Source organism: Astatotilapia calliptera, chromosome 18 (genome assembly GCF_900246225.1).
Source record: "Astatotilapia calliptera chromosome 18, fAstCal1.2, whole genome shotgun sequence".
Lineage (NCBI taxonomy): Eukaryota > Metazoa > Chordata > Actinopteri > Cichliformes > Cichlidae > Astatotilapia > Astatotilapia calliptera.
The window spans coordinates 9,787,441-9,810,439 of NC_039319.1; the positions used below are offsets into that span (position 1 = coordinate 9,787,441).

Genomic DNA, 22,999 nt, shown 5'->3' on the forward strand with positions numbered 1-22,999 from the left:
GAGTAGTGACCGTTTTGATAGTGTAGGTGTCAGGTGATGGGTTTTATTACGCAGCGTGAAGCTTTTTTATATGAGGTGAAATATTGAAATACTGAAAACCTTCAGCTCAAGCTTCACAAGCCAGTCGGTGACGTAACAGTGGCTACATACATCTCTTGCAGCATCAGTGTGGCAGACCTTAAACCAGATCTGACCCACAGATCATCTCAAGCTGGGCGTCCACGTCTTAGAAGGAAAAAAAAAAAATCCTGTTCATTATTTTTGGTTCCAGTGTAATGAAAGGCTAATTTAAATATTCACTTAGCATTTGGGTGGTTTTTAGAGGTACGACTATACGATATTATCACTACACTTAACTCACGATAAGCTATTATTGCGATTTATCACCTTTTTTTGCCTGCAGATTCTGCCCATAAAGGTAAACTTTATCAGTATTCATTTTATCTAATAACAAAGTCCTCAGTCTTTCTCTCACTTCAGTCAGTTTTATTGCTGACAAACTGAACTGTTTGTATTACAGTCTAGTCCAGCTTAACTGAATACAACCATCTGGGGACAACAGTACAGTTCTAGCTATTCTGAACCATGCAATTTGTAAAAACTATGCAGCTCCTTCAGGAACTGAAGAATTTGAAACTAAACTAACTAAAAAAAAAAAAAGTTTTACGTTAAATTAAAAAGTGTTAAATTGAAATAAGATAAAACACATTGTCTTAAATTAAAATAAGTCAAATATCCTGTTGTTTGCTGCCCTAAAAAGTTTTCTTCCAGCATGAGGAGAAAGTGTGAAGCCTATATGAGCTTTGTTCAAATGTAACAATTATTGGATAAGCAATAAAGTGCTGATCAAGAAAGAACAAGTATGAGACCATAAGTCTGTTGTTTGCCTTTCCATTAAAAAAAACAAACTTTTCTTCAGGGTTGTATTTTAATAACTGGTACCTTTAAAATGGCTACAAAATTGGCATGCAACAAGGAGTGCAAAGTAGACTGAAATTGCATTTCTTCTAGCTCAGCACAGACATAACAAACACTGCATGTCAACATTGTAGGCGGAACTTATGATATGGGAGTATATGCACATCTTTGTACTGAAGAATAGGAATTAAAGTCAAACATGGTGGAAAAAAGTTTAAAAGTGATAAACTAGTGAGTGCAAACCAACTCATTTTAAGCTCCAGTTTAAAATTCACGCTGACAGAAACGCGCTCCTTCCTCCTTCAGAGGATGATGCATGGCGACATGAAGCTGTATCGAGACAGATTACGTTACACAACAATTACAACCACCTCATTCAACAGGCGCGCAGTAACTGGAAAGGAATTTGTTTCAGTAGCATTGGTATACAGTGAATCACGTCATGTGTAGATATACTCCTGATAATGGCGTGCCGCTCCTCTGAAACTCTGACTTGATGGAATAAAACTCTTTAATTAATCTTAATCCCTCAGTTTTTGTGTCTAAATGGCATTTGTCCCGTCACGTTCATGAATGACCCTCGGTGAGGAATCTCCTGCCTCTGTTTGAACTTGTCTCATTACAACAACTGCCTCACAGCACGTTCAGAGACTGAACTCTCACTGCGCTTAAGTACCAGCCTCAAACCTGCTCCTCTGTGACTTGTTTTATGACCACGTAAAGGGTGACGAGAGAAAACCTGCACTACAGGGATCACCGGAGATTCACATTGACGCTAGTTTATTTAGATTGCTGTCACACTGAGAGATAAAGAGTTATTTCCTGCTAATGCCTCAATGCTTGCCTAGCAGGTAGCACAGGAAAAAAAATTACTCAATGTCAACATACTAAGTTATGCCGTTAAGCAGTTATCTCACATTGATAGCAGCCATGAGTGTTTTTAGGTACTCATTAACCATTTCTCTTTTACTGTAAAAGAATATAAAGAAAGCCAGTACATTTCTTTTCTGGCTTTTTATTTACAAAATGTCTTATCAATCAGACCTGTGACATTTAAATGGAGACAGAGCGAGGGAGTTAGATGTGATAATGTTTCATGGACTCCACGGCTTTTACCACAGGAAGTCCCTCGTGTCCGGCTCAGTGGGCACAGCCTCAAATCTAAGCAGATAAATTGTCCCAGAGGACCCAGGGAAGCAGCCTCCTCCTTCCGTAAACACCACCAAACCTTGTTGCACTGCAGTCTGAACGTGGCTGGTAACAGGATCAGCAAAAGACAGCAGTAATGCTAATTTAAAGCCAAAAAAGTTTTGCTTTACAGGAGCAAAGTAAGAATGTCAGACAATATTATTCAGTATGGTTGCTGTATAATATCTTATTTTGTTGCATTTGCCCGAATTATCCATCCATTCGTTCTCTTCCGCTTATCCTTATCAGTGTTGCGGGGGGCTGGAGCCTATCCCAGCTACCATAGGGTGATAGGCGCGGTACACGCTGGCTAACACAGAGTGAAGGACAACCATCCATACTCACATTCACATCTATGGGGAATTTAGAAAAGCCCTGATTCAACTAATTTGCCCAAATTATCATTAATGTTTTTCCTTGTGACATCAAAGTGTTTTGTCTGTAAATTACCCACAAATCTCCCCCTCAACAAACAAAGATTTTAAAAAAGGCCATTACTGCTAAAGTCTAACTGTTTTTTTTTTCTCCAACGTTTCCAAGATTTAACAAAAAAAAATCATGTATTATTTCACCTTTGTTTAGCTCTCTATTAAATTAACAGTGACATCTTTTATCTGGGAGGGTACACTCTGAATACGGCGTAATCGTAACCTTAATACATTTTATTTATATACCATGTTTAGTATTTTATTTTATGCATTTCTAAAGCACACAGCAGACAGGACATTTTACTGTTCAATATCAGCTAGTCAGTGTTCTCTGATGGAGATCTACAAAAGGGGATGACACTTAGAGAAGTCTTAGACCGGTTTATGTAATTGTTTTCTGAAATGTAACGGAGCTTGTTGTCTATGGAGCGCCAGGACTGCCATAATGAATTAATTAAATACACCATTAAATAATTAATTAAATGTGGCAATAATTAATTAAAATTGGAATTAATTAATTAAATAAATAGTTATGACACATGTAATTAATTAATTATTGACACATTTAATTAATTATTTATGTATTTCACATTTTAATTAATTATTGACACATTTAATTAATTAATTATTGACACATTTAATTAATTATTTATGTATTTCACATTTTAATTAATTATTGACACATTTAATTAATTATTGACACATTTAATTAATTATTTAATGATATATTTATTTATTTCATTTTGGCAGTCCTGACGCCTGGCTCTCGTCATGAAATAATTTTATCTGTCAGCCTCACCCATCAAACTCAGGGGGCGGGGTTAACGCTGCCCATGCAGCTTCTCTAACATTTGATTGGTTGCCGTGCAAAGTAAGTCAAAACAGGTCGATCCTAGATAATCGATTGCTTGTGTAGACTTGGGGCAGCCAGTTATCCCAGAATGCAGATCAAATCACAGGTCGTTTTTCTGTCACCAGCTACACTTTTAACAGTGTTTTAGCCGCGAATGTCGCGCCGTATGTCTGGTCAGGTTGTCAACATAGAACATGTTTGCAAAAGTGCTCAGATGTTTTCAGAGATTTCACTAGCTCTGCTAACAGTTAGCATGCAGAGCGCACCGAGGGGGTACATTAACCGGTTTGTTTACATATTCCACTCTCCGTGTTCCACATGTTGCATTCGCAGATTCTCATTTTCACCGAACGATCGTCTCTTTCCGCCTGGTCTTGTGTCTCTGTGCTTCTGTAACATAAAGAACGAGCTGACATTTTTCTCACGAAACCAGCGATCAGCTCAGCAGACCCTCAGTTTACCTGCATGCATCCTCCTCCTCATCTGCCAGCTGTTTAACACCTGCTGCTAATTCAAGAAACACGCCTACATTACCTGATGATAGTCACAGTTTAACTGCACAAGATAAGTAAATATAGTATTTTCCCCGAGCGCAGAGCTGCTGGAGCTTGTTTCCTTACAGAGCACTTTATAGGCGAACAGCTTCATCAGCGGCTGATGTCCAATCACCAGCACACAGCTTTCAAACCTCAGCTGAGTTTTAGCTCTCAGTGGTTAAACGCTGGACTTCATTCACTCAGGTTCTGTCTGTCGGGTCACGTTTACTTCGCTGTTTTATTTACAACTGAGCAAATCGGTTTGGCTGAGGTTAAAGTTACGTTTCATAACTGCATAGTTTCACAGACGTTTAATGAACCACTGGCACATGTGTTAGACTGAACTATCATCTAAATATCATCTGTTTTTTAATAGTTATTCAACTGTATTCTAAGCACCAGCTGTCTGTTAGAATGTGATTTTTTTTCTCTCTCTGTTGGCAGAGGTATAAAAATGCGCAGGAAAATCTGACGTGCATGGCGAACTTCACCGACGATATTTAGGGAGGAATAAACACACATCAAACATAAATGAACCATTTGCCTGTCTCCATAATTGAGAGCATTTTCTCTTCTTATGTCAACACTCTCTCTCTCTCTCTCTCTCTCTCTTTTTTTTTTTGCTTTTTCGGTCATGTTATGTTTACCTGTCAAAGGCTTGTTACAAACTATGAAACACATTGTGCAGACTTCTGGATGTTAGAAGAAAACGAATACTGCTCATGAATGAGACTAAAGGCAGGAAGGTGTCCTTTAAAACTAAACATGTTAATAGGACCTCCCTGTTTATATCATAGTTTATGATATAGCACGTGTATTTCAGTAATAGCCTGCTGAGGCCACTATACGTGCTGGCCTCATATCAAATGTGAAGGCAGACTGAGTCTATGTTTGACGTTTGTTTATATCTAATCTTCCTTTTCAAACATTTAAACAGCAGCGAGTCTGCAGCTGAGGGAATACAAATTCAAATTGTCGGAACAGGTTTGCTCGTTTCTTGGATTCATTTGGTGATTTATTAAATGTATAACTGTGTGGTGGGGCGTGGTCTGCGGTGCCGTGCAGGGAGGGCGGACGCACCTGCACGGCATCCTTAATCACGCCCGCCTAGTTAAAAACACGGGGACTGAGGGGTTTGGGGGTGTTGTGGTGTGGTGAGATGTAAATAAAGATGACTCTGAACGTTGCTCCGTGGTCCCGCCGTGTCTTATTCACGCCACATTGGTGCCGAAACCCAGGAGGCAGCACGGCGGGTCCATATCGGAGCCAGGGAATGGAGGAGCTGGCCCAGAGGGTGGCCGAAATGGCGGCCGCCCAGCGGGAGCAGGCGGCGGAGGTGCGTCGCCAGCAGGAAGAGCTGCAGGACCAGTCCGAGCGGCACCTGGAAAGGATTGGGGAGCTGGCGGCGCTGCTCTGGGCCTGGGCGCCACCCCCACAGGTGTGTCCCGAGGACAGTGAAGCGGTGGAGGAGCCGCGTGAGGCACCTCAGCAGCCGGAGGTGGCAGACGAGGCGCGCGGGGATCTGCGCCTGCCGGAGGAGGGGGAACAGCCAGGTGAAGGGCTGCTCCTGCCGGGAGTGGTGGATGAGCCGCTCCAACCGGAGGCGGCAGACGAGGTGCGCGAGGGTCTGCGCCGGTTGGAGAAAGAGGAGCTGCACGAGGGGCTGCTCGAGCCGGGAGTGGCGGCGGAGGGAGCAGTAGTGACGGAGGAGTCGCGCTATGGGCTGCTCCAGCAGGGAGCGACAGCGGTGACGGAGGGGCCGCGCAAGGAGCTGGAGGTCCCAGTGCCAGGGGAGCTTGCTCGAGTGGAACTGGCGAGCGAGGCGGGCGCCACGCTTGAGATCGCCGTGCTCGCCAGAACGGCCTCACCACCACCAGAGGCCTGTACACGCCACACCTCTGCCCAGCCACCTGTGAGCTGGGGCTCACGCTTGTGCCGGCCGCGCCGGGTGCACCTGTCACGTGTCCGACTTCCGAACCAGCTTTGCCTGCGCCGCTGGATTCGCGGGCGGCCGCCTGAACTCGCACCTCCCCGTCGCTTGGCCGGGGCCTGGGGGTGCCAGCTGTCCGGGCTGACTCCCTCTCCCACTGGCGGTGGGGGAGTAGGTTCGGCCGGATGGCTCCCCGGCCTCAATCGGGCGATGGGGGTATGTGGTGGGGCGTGGTCTGCGGTGCCGTGCAGGGAGGGCGGACGCACCTGCACGGCATCCTTAATCACGCCCGCCTAGTTAAAAACACGGACTGAGGGGTTTGGGGGTGTTGTGGTGTGGTGAGATGTAAATAAAGATGACTCTGAACGTTGCTTCGTGGTCCCGCCGTGTCTTATTCACGCCACAAACTGTTATTCTAATCTGCTGCTGAGTCTCTTACACTTCTCTGGAATAGTTGGCAGTTAGATAGTCAGCTGGGAAACTTTGTGTTAACTCATGGAGCTGAGGATATCGTGGATATGCTGACCTCGCTGCGTGGTGTACAGAGCGAGGTCAGCATGATTAATATTCACAATAAAAATATTAGCCGAACATCATGAAGTCTGTATGTGTTTCATAGTGTCGAACAACCTTTGTACAGTTAAAGCCAGCAGTTACTACATGACGGAAACACCAACGTTATCTCTTTTATGTGTTTATACACAGGTCATGCTGATTACTGAACAAAAACCCAAAGATCAGATGTTAAACAGATTTATTTGCTCTCTCTCCTCCTTAAACATGTTTTTAATGTTAGTTATAATTCAGAATTGGCGACTGAAACACGTAGGACACATAAGAACATCAGGAAATAAAACACCGATAAATATAACCTCAGTAAAAGAAGTCAGCGGGGGTTACTACAGCTGTGTACCGGGGCCTGCGCTTTGTCGGTGGGATTGCTTGCGAGGCGAGCGGGTCTATCCCACGCTTTGCCGTGAGACTGGGACGACATCTCCGAAATCATCGAAACACTTTTGCAAAGAGGCTGTATCTTGACAAACCGACCAGACACATGAAGATTAAACCACTACATTCTCGGCTAAAAAAAATATTAAAACGGTATTTGGTAACACACAAACAGGGTTTTTCAAAGCTCAGTTCTGTTAGCTTCCACATGCCGGTTGTGTGCTAGAAACAATGGCCACCAGGCCAAAGCAATGGTTTTGACTCGATCAGCGTTAACCCCGCCCCCTGAGTTTGATGGGTGAGGCTGACAGATAAAATTATTTCATGATGAGAGCCAGGCGCCAGGACTGCCAAAATGAAATAAATAAATATAGCATTAAATAATTAATTAAATGTGTCAATAATTAATTAAATGTGTCAATAATTAATTAAAATGTGAAATACATAAATAATTAATTAAATATGTCAATAATTAATTAATTAAATGTGTCAATAATTAATTAAAATGTGAAATACATAAATAATTAATTAAATGTGTCAATAATTAATTAATTACATATATCATAACTATTTATTTAATTAATTAATTCCAATTTTAATTAATTATTGCCACATTTAATTAATTATTTAATGGTGTATTTAATTAATTCATTATGGCAGTCCTGGCGTTCCATAGTTGTCACCCCACCCAAATGGATGATATAACCAACAGGTTTTATGTTTTAGTCTTCAGCTTTAATTAACGTTGACCTATTGTGCTAGCTTGATATTTTATTTTCTGGACGGTGCTAGAGTAGCTTTGCATGAGTTACAGTTTACAATAAGCCCCACAGGTCCTTTAGCCATTAAAATGACAGATTTTTCAGTTTTGACAATGATCTGTATGCAATGCTTGGCTGGTTTTCTCCACTAAAATAAAGATATCTCAAACCTATACCTGTGACCTTTGACCAGAGAATCCAAAATATTGTAATAGAGCCGTTTATCACTGGGACTGATGATTTAACCGGGAGAGTTTTGTGCTTGAGCTTTGAGTGAATGAACATTTTCTGTGAGGAAAAATAAAATGATTTTGCAGTTTTCAGTCCAGTTTTATCTGGAAGTACTTGAAGGTAGTGGCAGCGAGGTGTATTTCTCTGCCAGAAAGAGCTGTTTCATGCCGCTTTAAGAGATGTGAGCATTTCCTGAAGAGTACATCAAGAGGCTGTGAGATTTTAGGTATTGCTAAACTGTCAAATGCAGTTGGCACTCAAAACCGACTATCAGCCGTTATTGGATGTGCCATCTGGTTTAGCTGTCATAAAGACCTTTGGATCTTTGGATTTCATATCAACATAACATTTTTTGCTTTTTTGAAAGGCGTAGTCTTATGTTTTTATAAGCCACTAAATAGTTACATGTTTGTTTTTTAAAGGTTAAAATATGAGCGAGTCAAGTCGTGTTTTCAGGTAATTTTTAGGGTAATTGTGTTGCTTAAAGTTTTGGACATCAGAATGTTTTTTGAGTTGTCACAGCTGTGCAGCTAGTTCGATTCATTTTATACTCTTTCTTTTATGTTTATTCAGTTACGTTTTGGCTAAACTGTTAAATCGAATCTATATTTTTATACTTTAAAGTCAACCATCCTTGTAAATGAAGTTATAGAGGACTAAATAATGTAAGCTGATTTATTTGGAGCTGCACAGACTGTGGTTGTTTGTAAACCAGTCGCTCTGTGAGGTTACATGAGATCTTGGCTCAACCAGATACAAATTATGTCATGAACAGTATGAACAGTGGTGTTGTCTTCCTTGTTGTGCCTATAATAGGTTACACATTTCTTTCCAAGAAACGGTTGCATTAAGGCATGTCTCAGTTCACTCTGAGCCTCTGTTGTTGTGCTTTTAATTGGAAGCTGGGTCATTTTATGGAAAATCATTCAGCGTTTCCCACCTGACCCACTCAAAATCAGCTGATTCCTCCCCCCTCTTGTACAATAACTTGACTATATGTTACAAAGCCATGCAAAATTTTGCCATCACACTTTGAATATTTGCAGTCATTTTTTTAGCCCACATGAATCGTTACATACAGGAGATGGCTACGTGAAATTTTCAGGATTGTAAAACGGATTTAAACTCTGTTAAAAACCTGCAACAAAATCAGTTTTATATCCTGTTTTCATGACATTGTGATCAAAAGCAAAAAAAAAAATCAGTTTTTGCTTTTGTAAAACTGCTTGAAACTAAACTAAACAACTTTGTACAACTTGAGTAAACAGAATCTCAAATTTTTCTTCAAGAGTCTTTTTTTATTATATTTTTTACCACAGTACAGACTATAAACCAAGATAAGAAAACAGTTTAAACACACATCTCAAACCTGCCCCACCCTACTCTTAAGCCGTTTTCACACCTATGTTTACTCTGGTCCAAAATTGTTTTGATGAGTTTGTAAACTTGTGCATTTTTCTCCTGGTTTGGTTTGTTTTCACGCAGAGAAAAATCTAAGTTGACTATGAGCAAACCAAAATGCATCACTACAAACCACGTGAGGATGTTCAGGCCGCTCATTGGCCAGATGATTCTGGGACGGGAGCAACAAAAGTAAATTCAGGGAGAAGGTGACGTGTTCTGGACTATTAGACAACGCTGAGAATTTACGTTCCTTTCACGGCTTGTGCAGACTTTTTAATATCTTTAGCATCTTCCTGCATTCAGAGTACAAACAATACAGGACATTTTTAGCCCAAACTTGTACCGTAAACCTGGTATTTTAGTTCGAATCGGATCACGTTCACACCAAACATGAACCACTCTGAAGTTCGTTTGGAACCACACCGAGACCACTCACTCCAAAGGGTCTCGTGTGGTTGTTTTGGTCCAAACCTGAGTGCGTTAACTGTGTTTACACCTACACGAACAAACCGCACCAAGAGGGAAAATTGATTAGTTCGATTTAATTGGAACTAGAGTACCAGATCAAAGATCTAAACGTAATGATCTATATGTTCTCTCAGTGGTAAATAAAAATAAGTGGCAATTTCGGCAATTTTCGTGGCAATTTCGTCACATACCTCTAGTACCCTAATTGGTGTTTTCTCTGGTAAATTATCAGAAACAGGATGACACATTAAGGGTACCACTGCTTGTTTCTGTTCCTCTGCATCGCAGACATGAAACTTGTGCAGTTTGGTCGTTGTACAGCTGATTCTGAGTGGGTCAGGTGACAGGCATTCACTGAACTTTCATCTATGGCTTTTGCTGAACGAAGTCATATTGTCCAAGTCACATTCACATTCATGTCTGAGGAATAACTTTGTTACTTTTTTATCTCACACTAAAGCCGAGAATCAGTAACTTGATCTAGAAAGCAAAGAGCAGAGGAAGATTAAAAAACAAACAAACTGGAATCGAAATAAAAAATGGCTAAACGCATACTAAAGCAAACGCTTTATGATGACTAAGATAAGTGTGCATGCGTGTTATGAGCCACAAATGATACACCAATATGATATTACAATCTTGACGTGCTCGTTCAGCTCAGGTCAAAGTCTGTTTATTGGACTTACACCCGCAGTGAGTTACAGCCTCAGGTGTGGCCCTGTGACGTTGCTTCTTGTCCACCTGATGAGCAGAAAGCACTCAGCCATTTGCCTGTAGTTTGAATATCTGGGCTACGGTCGTGCGAAATGGACGTATGCCTTGTTGTTTTTGTTTTCCTCCAGGTAGTTCACAGCCAGACGTTTCTTAATCTGGTGCTGCTGGTGGAGGGTAGTGGTGGTGTAGTAGGGGAATTAGGTGAAACAATCTTATTTGATTGGGCTTGAGTCTGTTGTTTGTGTTACTAGGCTCCAGCACTCACTTCCTGGAGGTCGTAAAAAACAAGCCAAGTCAGGATAAACAGCAGTTCAGGTTGCCCAGTTGTAGACTGTTTGTCCCATATTAAAATGACATGGATTAGAATGCTTAGTAGGTCTTTTATTCATGCATAAAAGTCCTTCTTCTTCTTCTTTGTTTTTTTTTTAAATCGAATTGTGAGAAATAATGCAGACCTGTTACCTCAACAGTATGCAAACCAACCAAACCTGCATACAGGAAATGAGGAATGAGTGCTTTTTGAAGTGAACATGTTTCCCTATCAGTGCTTTTTTTTTTTTTTAACTCTTATCTAAAATCTTTAACTTATTTCTGCCACTCAATGTTATAAATAGGGTGATCGCAGGCCCTTTACTATGAAGCAAGCTCAACATAGCCAGGTTATCTTTTCTTTATCTGTGTTCATTTACCCTGGCATTATCAGTCAGGCTGAGTACTCACACGAATGTGGTTATCAGTTCAATAAGTCAGTGATTTTTTTTTCTTTTTTTTTTTCCCATCTGAATGACAGATTATTCTGAGATGATCAAACTGTAAATCATGTGAGGAGAATAAACAAAAATATGGGCTGAAAAACAACAGAGCTCGCATAAGATGAGATAAGATGAGCTTTACTGACAAACTACTACTTGAATGAAAGGGTGAGTAAAACATCAACAAAGCAGAATCAAAAAGTGACGTGTGCTTAAAGTGTTTATGTCACTAAAGACTGGATAGAGCTGCTGTACTAATAAAGTCTAACCCCAGAAAGGAAAGTCCACAAATACAATTTACCAGTATCGGAGCTCTGTCACTAAGACACAGGAGGATCGGATTAATTACAGTAAATTTGTGTTTATGTGAGTGCCAGACAGTTTGGGGCTTATTTTTAAAGGTCTGTGGGTAAAGAATCCAAATGTGGGCTTAGTTACAAGTTTATTATAAGGTCAGCTTGTTCAAATAGTTAATATTGAGGCTTATAGAATAATAACATTTAAACTTGTTGCAGAAGACAGGAAAAGTGCACAAAATATGTTGTTTTTGTTGTTGTTGTTTTTTTAAGAATCTCTATTACTTATCGATTCAGACCTTTTTACTGTCCGGAGGTCTGAGGCATTTCTCAGGAATGCTCGCGCTGTTTTCCAAAGAACTGTCTGGTAAGCAAGCAGCAGTTTTGCATGTGTTGCCCTCTTATCTCTGTACCAAGTTACTATGAAGATGTATGCTGATAAAGCAAGAGAGCGCACAGAAAGCGAATGAGATTCAACGACTTTGAGCTGCCAATGAGGGCGCAGTATGCTGTTGATTGACTTATAGTAAATGCACTAGTGGGTTACCTAGGCAACCAGAGGTTTTTAACGTCAGAAAGTGGCCAGCGGTCGTCCGACTGCAATAGTAATAATAATTTATATTGTTTGATTAGCTTTAGTTTATAGAAATCAAAACAGGTGAGTCGCACAAGAAGAAATGTGCCAACACAGTGCAGTTTATGAGCAATGCCAAGATTTAGGTTGGATTTATTGGGACCAATCTTGGCATTAGACGCCACACAAATACACTCTTCGCCTCACATCTGATCCTTGTAAGTACATTGTGAAAGTACAATATTTATACAGTAGTTGGCCACTTGGATCCTGGCCATCAGATCTGCCACTTGTTTTTATGAAGCTTATAATGATCATTATTTAGCTAAGTCTTTTCAGCAGGGATTAATTTAAGGCTTTGTTTTTTTTTTTATTTGGGTAACTTATTCACAGCTGGTGGGTTATTTCCCCAAAGTTTATTTTTTAACCTTCATAACGATCAATCCTCTTGAGCTGAAACTGTTATCGGGACGTCCCAGTGGGATCAGTATTATAAGAGCGACCTGGCCAAGTTAAACACCCCCAGCTTTGCTTTCTAATAACATGCATTTAAATGATCCTGCAATACGATTCCAGGGAACATGAGCTTACTGGTAATAGTGGTTCATTACACATGTGATAAGCAAATTAGCAGGAACTCTTGTCTGTGTGCTCATCGCATGCCCGCAAGAAACGAGCTAACGAGGAGTGCGACGCTGCAGAAACAGACCCCAGGTGTGTGCTCACTCTTCACTGGACCACAGCTTGTTTTTAAGCGACTTAAGTGGTTGTTTACCAGCTGTGGTGGAGTTGTTGTCACGGCAACTTCATTTTTCCATCGGCATCTCTGGAGGAACCGCGTGGAGACAAAAACAGCCACGGGTGAAAAGAAAACTAGTTTTCGTTATCATCTATGATGGGTGTGGTGGTGCACCAGAGGAGAGTTTAACCTCAGGTTGTTTAACAGCCTTTCACAGCTATCCGGTTGTTCAGTCTGACGTCACTAGCCGTGTCTGGGTCTAAACTCCGCTGCAGGTCCATATATCAAACGATCACTATGGCATTACTGAGAGTTGAAAACTGTCTAAAGTCTTTCCTCTTTAATAAAATGATCAGCGTTCTGCTCTACCAGGTGTAAGAATTGAGTTTAACATCCAGGCATCCATGAAAACGGAATTTATGACATTTAAGGAGTTAGAAGTTAGCAGGGAGTTAGCTCGCTAGCTTCTATCTAAATACAATATAGCATGTCCTGACTGCGGGGTTTTGGAAACAAATTAAAACGTACAGCTCTGCTATCACTTCCAGCATAAATGAAGACAGAAAACTAAACAGCAGTGACGTTTGTAGGGTTACTGAAGTTGGGCTAGCTGGTATATAATGATGTGCTAGGTGACCGCTAGCGACACAGCTATGTTAGCATAATATAAACAAGCTAACTTTTTTTCCACTCGATAAAAGTTACCGTGAGTGTTCTCGGTGGTCAGGAACAAATGTAATCGCATGGCAGGATGCTGTAAAAGGACCAAACTTCAGCCAGGAGAACAACTGAGATAATCCATCCACAATACGAGGTTAGTCATTCATATACTGCTGCATAGGCTGGGCTGTAGTTACATCCTAAGGTTTTAAAGACTGAGCTTAAATAAATGATTAGTGGTAATAAAAGCCGAGGGAGGTCAACAGGGATCACTGACTGTTTTAGGAGCTTTTTGAGATCAAATAGAAGAAAATACATAACATTAAACATGTTAACAACACAAAAGCCATATTAAACGCAGACTACTTTAGACCCGGAAGTAGGATTCGTCGCGTCATCACTGAACAACCGGATAACGAGTCTGTAGGCCGTGAGCTCTCTGAAGCAGTGGATTAAAAAAAAACACATCCAGGTATCTGTGGACTGTTTCTCATCAATTATTCTTCAACTAATACAGCTTATTCTCAGGAAATTAGAGACACTTAAATGGAAACTTACTGTCCAGGTTTCACAACAAGCTAAGAATGTGTTTCAACATCAATGAACCGTCTTCCTCAAAGTTAATCTTTAACCTGGGAGGTAAACATGATTTATTTTCAGTGCACTTTCACACTGTATAAAAATCGAATCTGTTTTCCGTCCAGAGCAGGGCTGTCAGACGTGTTGACTGAAAGCTGGACGCTCCAAAGTGGCACACTAAGATGGTTTTATAAATGTGGAAGCTGCAGTTGGGTCACAGTAACCTGACGGTTTTCAGTAGAATGTATTAATACTCCCAGTCAGGTGATGTTAGCATTGCTACACAGATGTGAATATGAATGGAAGAATTTCTTTAAAAGCCATTTCAAGCTAGGCACCAGTTTAACTCTGCTTGAGCAGGTGATCGTATTCCCCAAGGCTGAGTTTGAGTCCAAACCCTTTGCTGCACTTCTTCCTCCCCCACTTTCCTGTCCTTCTCTATCAAATAAAGGCAGTGTTTAAGATAGCCAAGGCTGCTCATCTGTTTTGTAAATGAAATGTTCCTTAAAAGAACATTTACATCTATTTGTTTACATTAAAATAAACCTACGTTACCCGTCCATCGCCATGAACTAATGCCAGTTTAAGTATTCTAGTCAGCACATGCTTTTAAAGAGGGACCTATCCTGCTTTTCTTTATTTTCTGTCATGTGTGTGGTGTCAAAGTGGCGGATGGTTATATTTAAATTATGAGGCCAGTGTATTTAAAGTAATATCTGTGAGGCAAAACATCAGGGATCAGATTACTGTAAAAAGCAGGTCTAATATTGTGAGGTTGGCCCGACTGTTGGGACGTGGACAGCAAGGGTGAAAATAAGTTCAATTAATGTGACATATGCAGGTAAAATAAACAACTGATGTTGTGAATTGGGACAACAGAAAAAAGAGAAGTGATGATACCAAATGTTAGCTTTCCATACTTATTAGTTTGCTAATAATAATAATAATAATAATTCTCTGGAGACTTTGGTGGTTTTTCCAGCCTTTTCTCAGAAGTTATTTATTTTATTTTATTTTTTCAAATCACTTTATCTATAAAACTACTTAAGGTATGTCATCCAAAACTTAAATGGACTTCAGCAATCTGAAAAGAAAGAGTAGCTGAAGTTCAACATCGAATCCTGAGAACTTGAATTTACTTGGAAATTGAAGACCTGTAGAAAGAACTAGTTTAAAGATGGTAGAAGTAGTCGAAGTATTTTCATTCAAGTTCATTGTGGTATTTAAAAAAAACATCTTCAATTTGACTTTTCTGGAAAGATTTGGTGTTTGCTTGTAAGATATCCAAAATGTGTGATGGTGTCCAGCCTAAAGTATCCCCCAGTAGAGTGTTGTGATGGGGGATCCAAAGACCATTAATCCAAATATATGTTGAAAACAATTGAATATATGAAGCTAAGATTTCCCACACTCAATAGATATGTTCAGACTTTGTAGCATAATATTTTTATGCTAATCTGAGGCAGTTGAGCAAAAAACTGGTGCTGATTTGACTCAGAATGACCCATCTGCCCTCTCCACTCTGGACCACACGATCAGGGCTGTATTGTTTGTCAGCCGGGATCAGAAAGATCATGTTTCAGTTAATTAAAAACAGGCTTTTCATAATAAACTATGCTTTTTCTGCACCACCTTTCCAAAATCACCCCTCCCTCAGCCTTCATCCTGAAGAGTCTCACATCCGCAGTTAGGTAAATGATTACACAGGCCTAAATGCTGATGGATGTGGTTTCCTGCTGGAAAACAGCCACACCACAATACACAGAGCTTAGCTCAGCATTCCCAGTTAAGCCCTAAAAATGCAAAAAAGTAACAGCAGAAGATGGAAAGTGTAAAAAAAAAACACAGCAGCTTATGAAGGCGTTACGTATGAGTGAGATCCCACTTTGAGCTTGATGCTTCCTCTGTAATCTTTCTGACCCTCGGCTCTGCCGTTAAAAGACTAGAGGCTAGCTGAAGAGGCTGTAAATTGGCAGCGGTTCAGTTGCCAAAGAAACAGGTTTCCTAAGCTTTGAGTCAATACTGCTTCAATGCCGGGGTATACTTCAGAGGCAGGTGCAATTAGGGGCTCTATTTTTCTAGACTTACCTTCTATATATATATTTTTAAAAGCGAGGATAATAGATCTGATTCATACAGTCTAGATGTGGAGAACAAAAGGTGGAAATTGTTATTTTCTCATTTCAGCTGCTCTCTTTCTCTGTTAATAGCCGGTTAGTCACACGTCTATTTCCATCTATATTAAAGTGGTTTTATTATGCATATTTCCATGCTTTTATTCCTGGACTCTACAAGAGTAGCTTTTGTTTTGTTTTTTTTAAACAAAAATTATAGCTTAATGATTGTTTTAAAAAAAAAAAGAAAAAAGAAAAGATACAAACTAGATACAGATGTCAATGGTTCAGGGTTTTAAATATGTATGAGTAGTTTGACTTTTCAGCTTCTGTGTGATTTTATGCAGACGTTGGTTGAAAATGCCTGTGGTAGGTATATGTATATATTTGTTACTCTTTACCTTTATCGGAATGTCAACAATTTAGACTTTTGAGTGCAGATAATTTATTTAAAAGCAAAAGTCAGTAGAGAAAACGAGTATATCGTATGTTATCGTATATCAACTGAAATGTTTTCTTACACAAACTACCTGCATTATATTACCACAAAGAATTGATCCGCGACACAGTTTTGTCTCTAAATTGTAACTTAAATCTGATTCGGTGAGTTTTTAATCCTCTTGTTAAGGACACATGACTAGCTTTGTCTTGGATGATGCTGAGCAGATTGCAGCGCCTCTCTTTTGACTTGCCCTTTTTCCATGTGGTTATCGGGGCTTTGGTGAGCGTGGCAAAGGCCGTGGGAGGTGTAGTATCTGTTCTTGTGAGTCAGGGCGTCAGAGTAGAGGCTGTGCGAGAGCGCGTGATGCTGCTCATCGCAAAGTAGCGACACTCGCAGCGTCAGCAGGCGGCCCAGCAGGAGGAGAGGAGTGCTGAGAGCTGCCTGCCTCTAACAGAAGCAGCTTAATGCAGGCGGCAGCCTCGGTAATCGGGCGTAGGCGTTTGCTGCCAGTCCTCCCACCCATGCGGGGGTAACACCCTGGCCTGGGCTGGGTGGGGGGGTTTAAAAAAAAAAAAAGCTGTCAATTAAGCTACAGTACACCCATCGCCTCCCCTTCTCCTGTACTTCTACTTTTTCTCTCTGCCTTCTCCTCCACTGGCCTCCCTCCATTATAATCAAATTCTTTTATAGTCTGGTAACCCAAGGCAACCAAAAGAGGCCGCGTCAGCCAATGCGTGTGTGAATAGCACTTGTCGGTACACAGGAGGACAAAGAGGCCCAAACAAGGTCAGCCTCACTGCCAGTGACTGATTGGTGCACAAAGGTCATCCTGCAGATAAATCTGTACGAAACATTCCCGATCTGCAAGTCAGCCTCTGAATCCTGGATCATTTTCTCTTGCAAAGCTGATCCCGCAGTCGAAGAATGATGCACCACTTTAATATGAGCGCTGGTAATAAATCTGGATAAAAGCAGAACTTAGCTCCAGCTTAAATGTCTGTGTAGGTGAGTCAGAGCAGGATAAATGATTCACAAGCACTGGACTCTTCCTCCTGGGTCTCACTGTCCAGCTTCTGTCTGAAGAGGAGTTAAATCAGGCTCCTTCTGGTCTATCATGTTTCTGGTGATCGTGTTGCCCTTCTTTCTGTCCTGGTGAGGTGTGAAGCTACACAGGAGTAAAGGTCATTTCCCCCATTTGCTTCAAACACGATTTAAAATGCAGCTCGGACTATCACCGATTTCACCGTGGGGTGGCAGAGGGCATAACCGCATAACTTAGCAGCTGCTATGAACACAGAGCTCCCTGATGACTTCTGCATTTAGCACAGTGACACAGCTCAGTCATCTACACTCCAGCAACTTTGATTTTGGAGTTCAGCTCAATTTTCATGCTGTGATTAAAAACAGAAATAATTTTTTCAAATAATTTTTAATTATACGAGATGCAGACTTGGATGGACCTCATCTCACATGTGACATATTAATGATGTTCCTGCTTCTTTTCTGTCTACAGATCCTCTTCTGCACTCTCAACACACACAAGATAGACATGGATAAGCTGTTGGGGGGGCAGATCGGCCTCGAGGATTTTATCTTCGCCCACGTTAGAGGGTTAAAAAAAGAGGTAGAAGTCTATAAATCGGAAGATGCTCTGGGCCTCACAATCACAGACAACGGAGCCGGCTACGCTTTCATTAAGGTAAGAAGAAGGAGCAGAGCTCCTCACAGTGAATGCATCACAATCTACCTTTAATTTGCATTGATGTGGAGTTATGTAATGTGATTAGTTAATACAAGGCTAGAAGAACGTCATCTGTTTCCCCTACATATACAGTGTGTTTGTGCAGCTCATTTCACACTGCACAAGCTTTCTCAGTAAAATATTAAGCAGTGAAAAATAATTAAGTTTATCCTCTGCAAATATTATGTTTGCCGGGTACTTTGTGACAATAATAAATGATTAATATATTGAGGTGCTTCTTCAGTGAGTCTCTCGTCCGGCTTCACCATTTCGGACTGCAGCTGTTTGCTCTGTGCACAAGAACCAGATCTCCACCTGCTGCAGGGTCCGGTTTGAGTGAGACTCCAGCTCACAGTCGACCTCCAAAGCAGGTGGAGGACTACTGTTCCCAGCAGCAGTCCAAGATGGTGGAGTTGGAGCAGCTAATTAAGCTCAAGGACCGCTACAAGAGTAGTCACAGGAGGGGAAGTGCCAGGGCTAGCTGGTTAGCAGCTACTGAATTTTCAAAATAAGAGAAAGGAGCCTGGCATGTATGATCTTTCTCTGATGGATTTATTTGGAAAATCCAAATTTGGAAGGAGCTTTTCTCTACTAATAAAACTAGTCGTACTAATGCATGTAGGGTCGCCAACTTGTGGGATTGGGTCACACCTGACTGATTATAGCGTCGTCCTGTGTCTCAAAACGCAAAAAGAAGTGACAATGCCTTTATCCAGCTAATCCCAAATGACCACTCTGTCAAACACACCCAACCTTGTAAAAAGGCACCACAGTTTGGTCAGCAGCCTGACTAGGATTCTCAAATATAAATTTCTTCCCAGTAGCATGCTTGGACCAGTGTTATTTGGAATAATAACGGCAGACTGACGATGACCTGGTTGACAACCAGAAACCAGGATAGACGTATCTGCTTCCTCAGAAACTGATTCCAACCTGCCAGCATTACAGCAGGGCAGACTACCTGCACACACGATAGACCAGTACACACTAACCACTGATTGTATGGATTTGTTCTTTTGTTTTGTTTTTGTAACCTGCACTGGTGTATTTTCACTGTGTGATACCACGTGTACCAATACGTTGGCGGCTCTATGAACATTTATCTTGCTCATTATACTGTGAGCAAGATAAATGTTCAAAGAACGTGTGCATAAACCCTTTAATAAACATGTTGATTATTTTTGTAATGAACCTGTAAATCATCTTGGAACAGTTGATTTCCACAAAAAGAAAAAAAAAAAAACAGCACACGAACATGTGCAACCCAAACAGCAAGTATTATACTGAACAGTGATGATGACATACACGCTCTCAGCTTTACCCACTTAAATAACACACGCTCATAATATATAAAGTAAACAGTAAAGTTAAATAACCTGAGAGCTGCGTGTTCATGTCACATGGATGTAAGTGCTGACTGGCGCAGGTTCCTGCTTTGAGTCTCACTGTCCACATGCATGCTTCGTATTGTCGTCTACTCTCTTCCCACTACATGTCATGTCTTTTTTCACTCTTTGATTCAAATACATGTGAAGAAATAATCTTAAAATATAAATTATTGCTCAAAAGTTCAGGATCACCCAGAAAATTTCATGTTGCTAATATTTAAAAAAACAAAACAAAACATACTTTCACTCATCAAATGAGTTTCAAATAAGACGAGGAATGTAGTCAAGACATTGACTTTTGCTTAATGGTGATTTAGCTCATATCATTCTAACAAGCTGTGAGCAGAGTTGAGAACCGGGATGGGAATCCAATTCATAGAAGTGGATCCAAGTTGTCTGAGCTCTTGGAAACATATGCCTCCGAGCTAGCAATCCCTTTCACCAGTGCTGGCATGTTTTACCGACAAATGATGTCAAACTCAAATCAGTGGAGGTTTTTCACATCGAGGTCGTCTGCAAACCATCGTTTTTTTTCTCTGCTTCTATCCTGTGTTCACTTTTCTTATTGATTCTGAAAACCTGTGCAGACTTGACTAAAATAATTTGGACACAATCACCTGGCCTCTGCATTAAAGCCATTGGAGCTCCATTGGAGCCAGTTTCCTCCTACAACAGGGCAATGACACAAAGAACAGCTCCAGTCGAGCGGCATCCACAGTTTATGGTTTGCAAAGTTCACAGTGATAACCTTCCTTGTTAAAAAAAAATTCCCTTTTAGTACTAACCCCTCCAAATTATCATATTTTTCAGACTGAACTGACAGACCATTTAAGCACTCCTCCATCATAGTCTTTATTTACTCGGTTTTCACCTTCCTGTGTCCTTTGCCCACATGAACCATTCCTTAAAAACCAGCCAGCATGCTGGAGGCATCTCTTCCACCACTGGCGGTGACACTGATGTTTTGCAGGTACCATTTAATGAAGCTGCCAGCTGATTTATTTCTCAACCTATAGACTTGTGGATGTGCATGTCGTCTTGGTCAGTTTCCCACTCCTGCTTCTATTCTGGTCGGAGTCAGTCGGTGCTGTACTGTGAGACCAGGAGTACATACAGAATAACATCGGTTCATTAGAACAAGAATACTCTGGGATAGATTGGTTTTTATTTGGTTCTGGGTGTGCATCAGAAATGACATCTTTATTTATTTTTACTGAGGTGTCAAAATTCATCATTAAGGGCACTAGGGAAAAGATTTATTAGGCATGACACGTTTTAATAAAATGGAAAATAAGGCTTATTAACCCTCTGAGGTTTAAGTCTTCATTGATAATGAACACTAACTGTAATCCAGTATTTATATTTTTTCCCAAAAAGTTGTTTTTCCTCAGTTTTTCTGCAAAAAAAAAAAAAAAAAAAATATATATATATATATATATATATGCACGCGCGCGCGCGCGCACACACACACACACACAAAAACAATTAACGAGATGAAGAAAACGTAACATAAATATGCTAAATATATAGAAGTTGACTAAATGTTCTGTTAATGTGAAGCTAAGCGCATAAATAGCAACACATACATTTGAATCAGAGAGATCATATTTCGGTCTCTTGTATAATAATATCATAAAGTCTCGGCCTGCTCACATGTGCCATCATGTGATGCTGCAACAGCATTGCATCCTGATGACCTGACTGTGTTTAACACTACAGCCTGTGGGCCAGTGAGGTGATGCCGTTGTAAGTTGAGTGATCTTTAATTAAGTCGGACTTAACTTGCTGGACTTTTTCATTATTAATCTGTATGGAAATTGAATGATTTAAGCTTCTCTCGGTTTCTTATTTCACGAGTTGTGATCTCTTGTGAGGATCACTTGTCTACCCCTGATGCTTGTTTTATAGCTCTGTGTGAAACGTATGGAGGGAAGAGGCTCTAAGAGTAGTTTTATGATTCTGATTCACCACCACCTGAACCCACAGCATGACCTTCTCTAAAAAAACCCTCAGACCCTGGTTATACTGACATTCAAGGATTATTCTGGATCTTACTCTTTTAATTAAAAATGGAAGAAAGTGACCTTTGTTGCTCTTCGGATTTCCACAGAAGTATGTATAATTTAAACATCCACAGGCTCACAAACAGCGGATAATACCGGTCTGATCCACATGCACTAGTGTTGCTTTCAAACAAAAAACGAAACCCTCAAACATCAGCTTTCCGTGTAGCTTTTATGCCATCCTGTAATTACATCACCTTTGTTTCCTTTTTTCTGTGCTCTCTGTATGTGGCAGCGTATCAAAGACGGCAGCGTTGCAGACAATGTGAAGGTGATCTGTGTTGGCGACCATATAGAGTGCATTAATGGGCAAAATATCGTCGGGACGCGGCACTACGAGGTCGCACGCATGCTTAAAGACCTGCCCAAAGACAAGCCGTTCACCCTGAAACTGGTCGAGCCCATGAAGGCTTTCGGTAAGTAAGAAGCAGCATCGACTCAGAAGCTTCAGCACATTAAACAACTGATACACATGGTAAAGAGACTGCGGGCCAACTTTGAGGAGTATACAAGTACACTTTCTCTCTTGGACAAGTTGTCATATGTGTTTGAGTTTAGGTTGTTTCAGTGTCATGTCACAATCCTGTCAAAACAAGGTGCGGCCTATGAAAGATCTCCTTTTACCTACGTTTTGACACCAGGCTCATGTCGCTGATAACTTCACAATGCAGTCACGTTTAAACACTGCAGCGTGGGCTCTGCATTCCTTTCAGGGAAATAAACAGTTTACAAAATCAAACCTGTTTTACCAGGTTTACAAGTTCAGAACAACACACACGCACACCGTGTCTTTTACTTAATATTGTCTTCTCTATTCACAGATATGCTTGAACCCCGGTCAAAGGGCGCCAAACCTGCCGGTGAAAATAAGATCGGCACAGGGAGGGGGACTCTGAGACTCCGCTCCAAAGGTCCGGCTACCGTAGAGGATGAGGTGCGTTTCTCTCGAGGAAATAAGTGTTTATTTTGAATTAATGTCCAAATCTGCATGAAACAAAGGCACTGTTGTCAGGTGTCCTTGTACAAGGGCTGGGTAGAGTAGTGAACGTAATACGGAGCTCGGGGATTAACGCTTTGAGTCGTGTGTTTGTGCTAGCCGACAGAATTTGAGGAGAAGGCCGTGAAGAAAGTCGATGACCTTCTGGAGAGCTACATGGGCATCAGAGACACTGAACTTGGTAAGGATTGTCTAATTTAAAGTTTTATTTTTCCCCCTACTACTACTACTCTGCTGGCCTGTCAAGAATAAAGGGTCATAAAAAAATAAAGCCC

The 22,999-nt window shown here is 40.9% G+C and overlaps 1 protein-coding gene across 1 annotated transcript in view; it reads left to right on the forward strand.

The window, feature by feature from the left end:
• gipc2 (GIPC PDZ domain containing family, member 2) overlaps positions 1-22,999 on the forward strand; it is a 29,020-nt gene that overhangs the window by 3,979 nt on the left and 2,042 nt on the right. The window contains exons 2-5 of the mRNA XM_026150070.1: positions 18,049-18,234; positions 21,963-22,143; positions 22,549-22,661; positions 22,824-22,905. Of these exons, the coding sequence (XP_026005855.1) occupies positions 18,049-18,234; positions 21,963-22,143; positions 22,549-22,661; positions 22,824-22,905 (562 nt within the window). The remainder of the gene's footprint in view (positions 1-18,048; positions 18,235-21,962; positions 22,144-22,548; positions 22,662-22,823; positions 22,906-22,999) is intronic.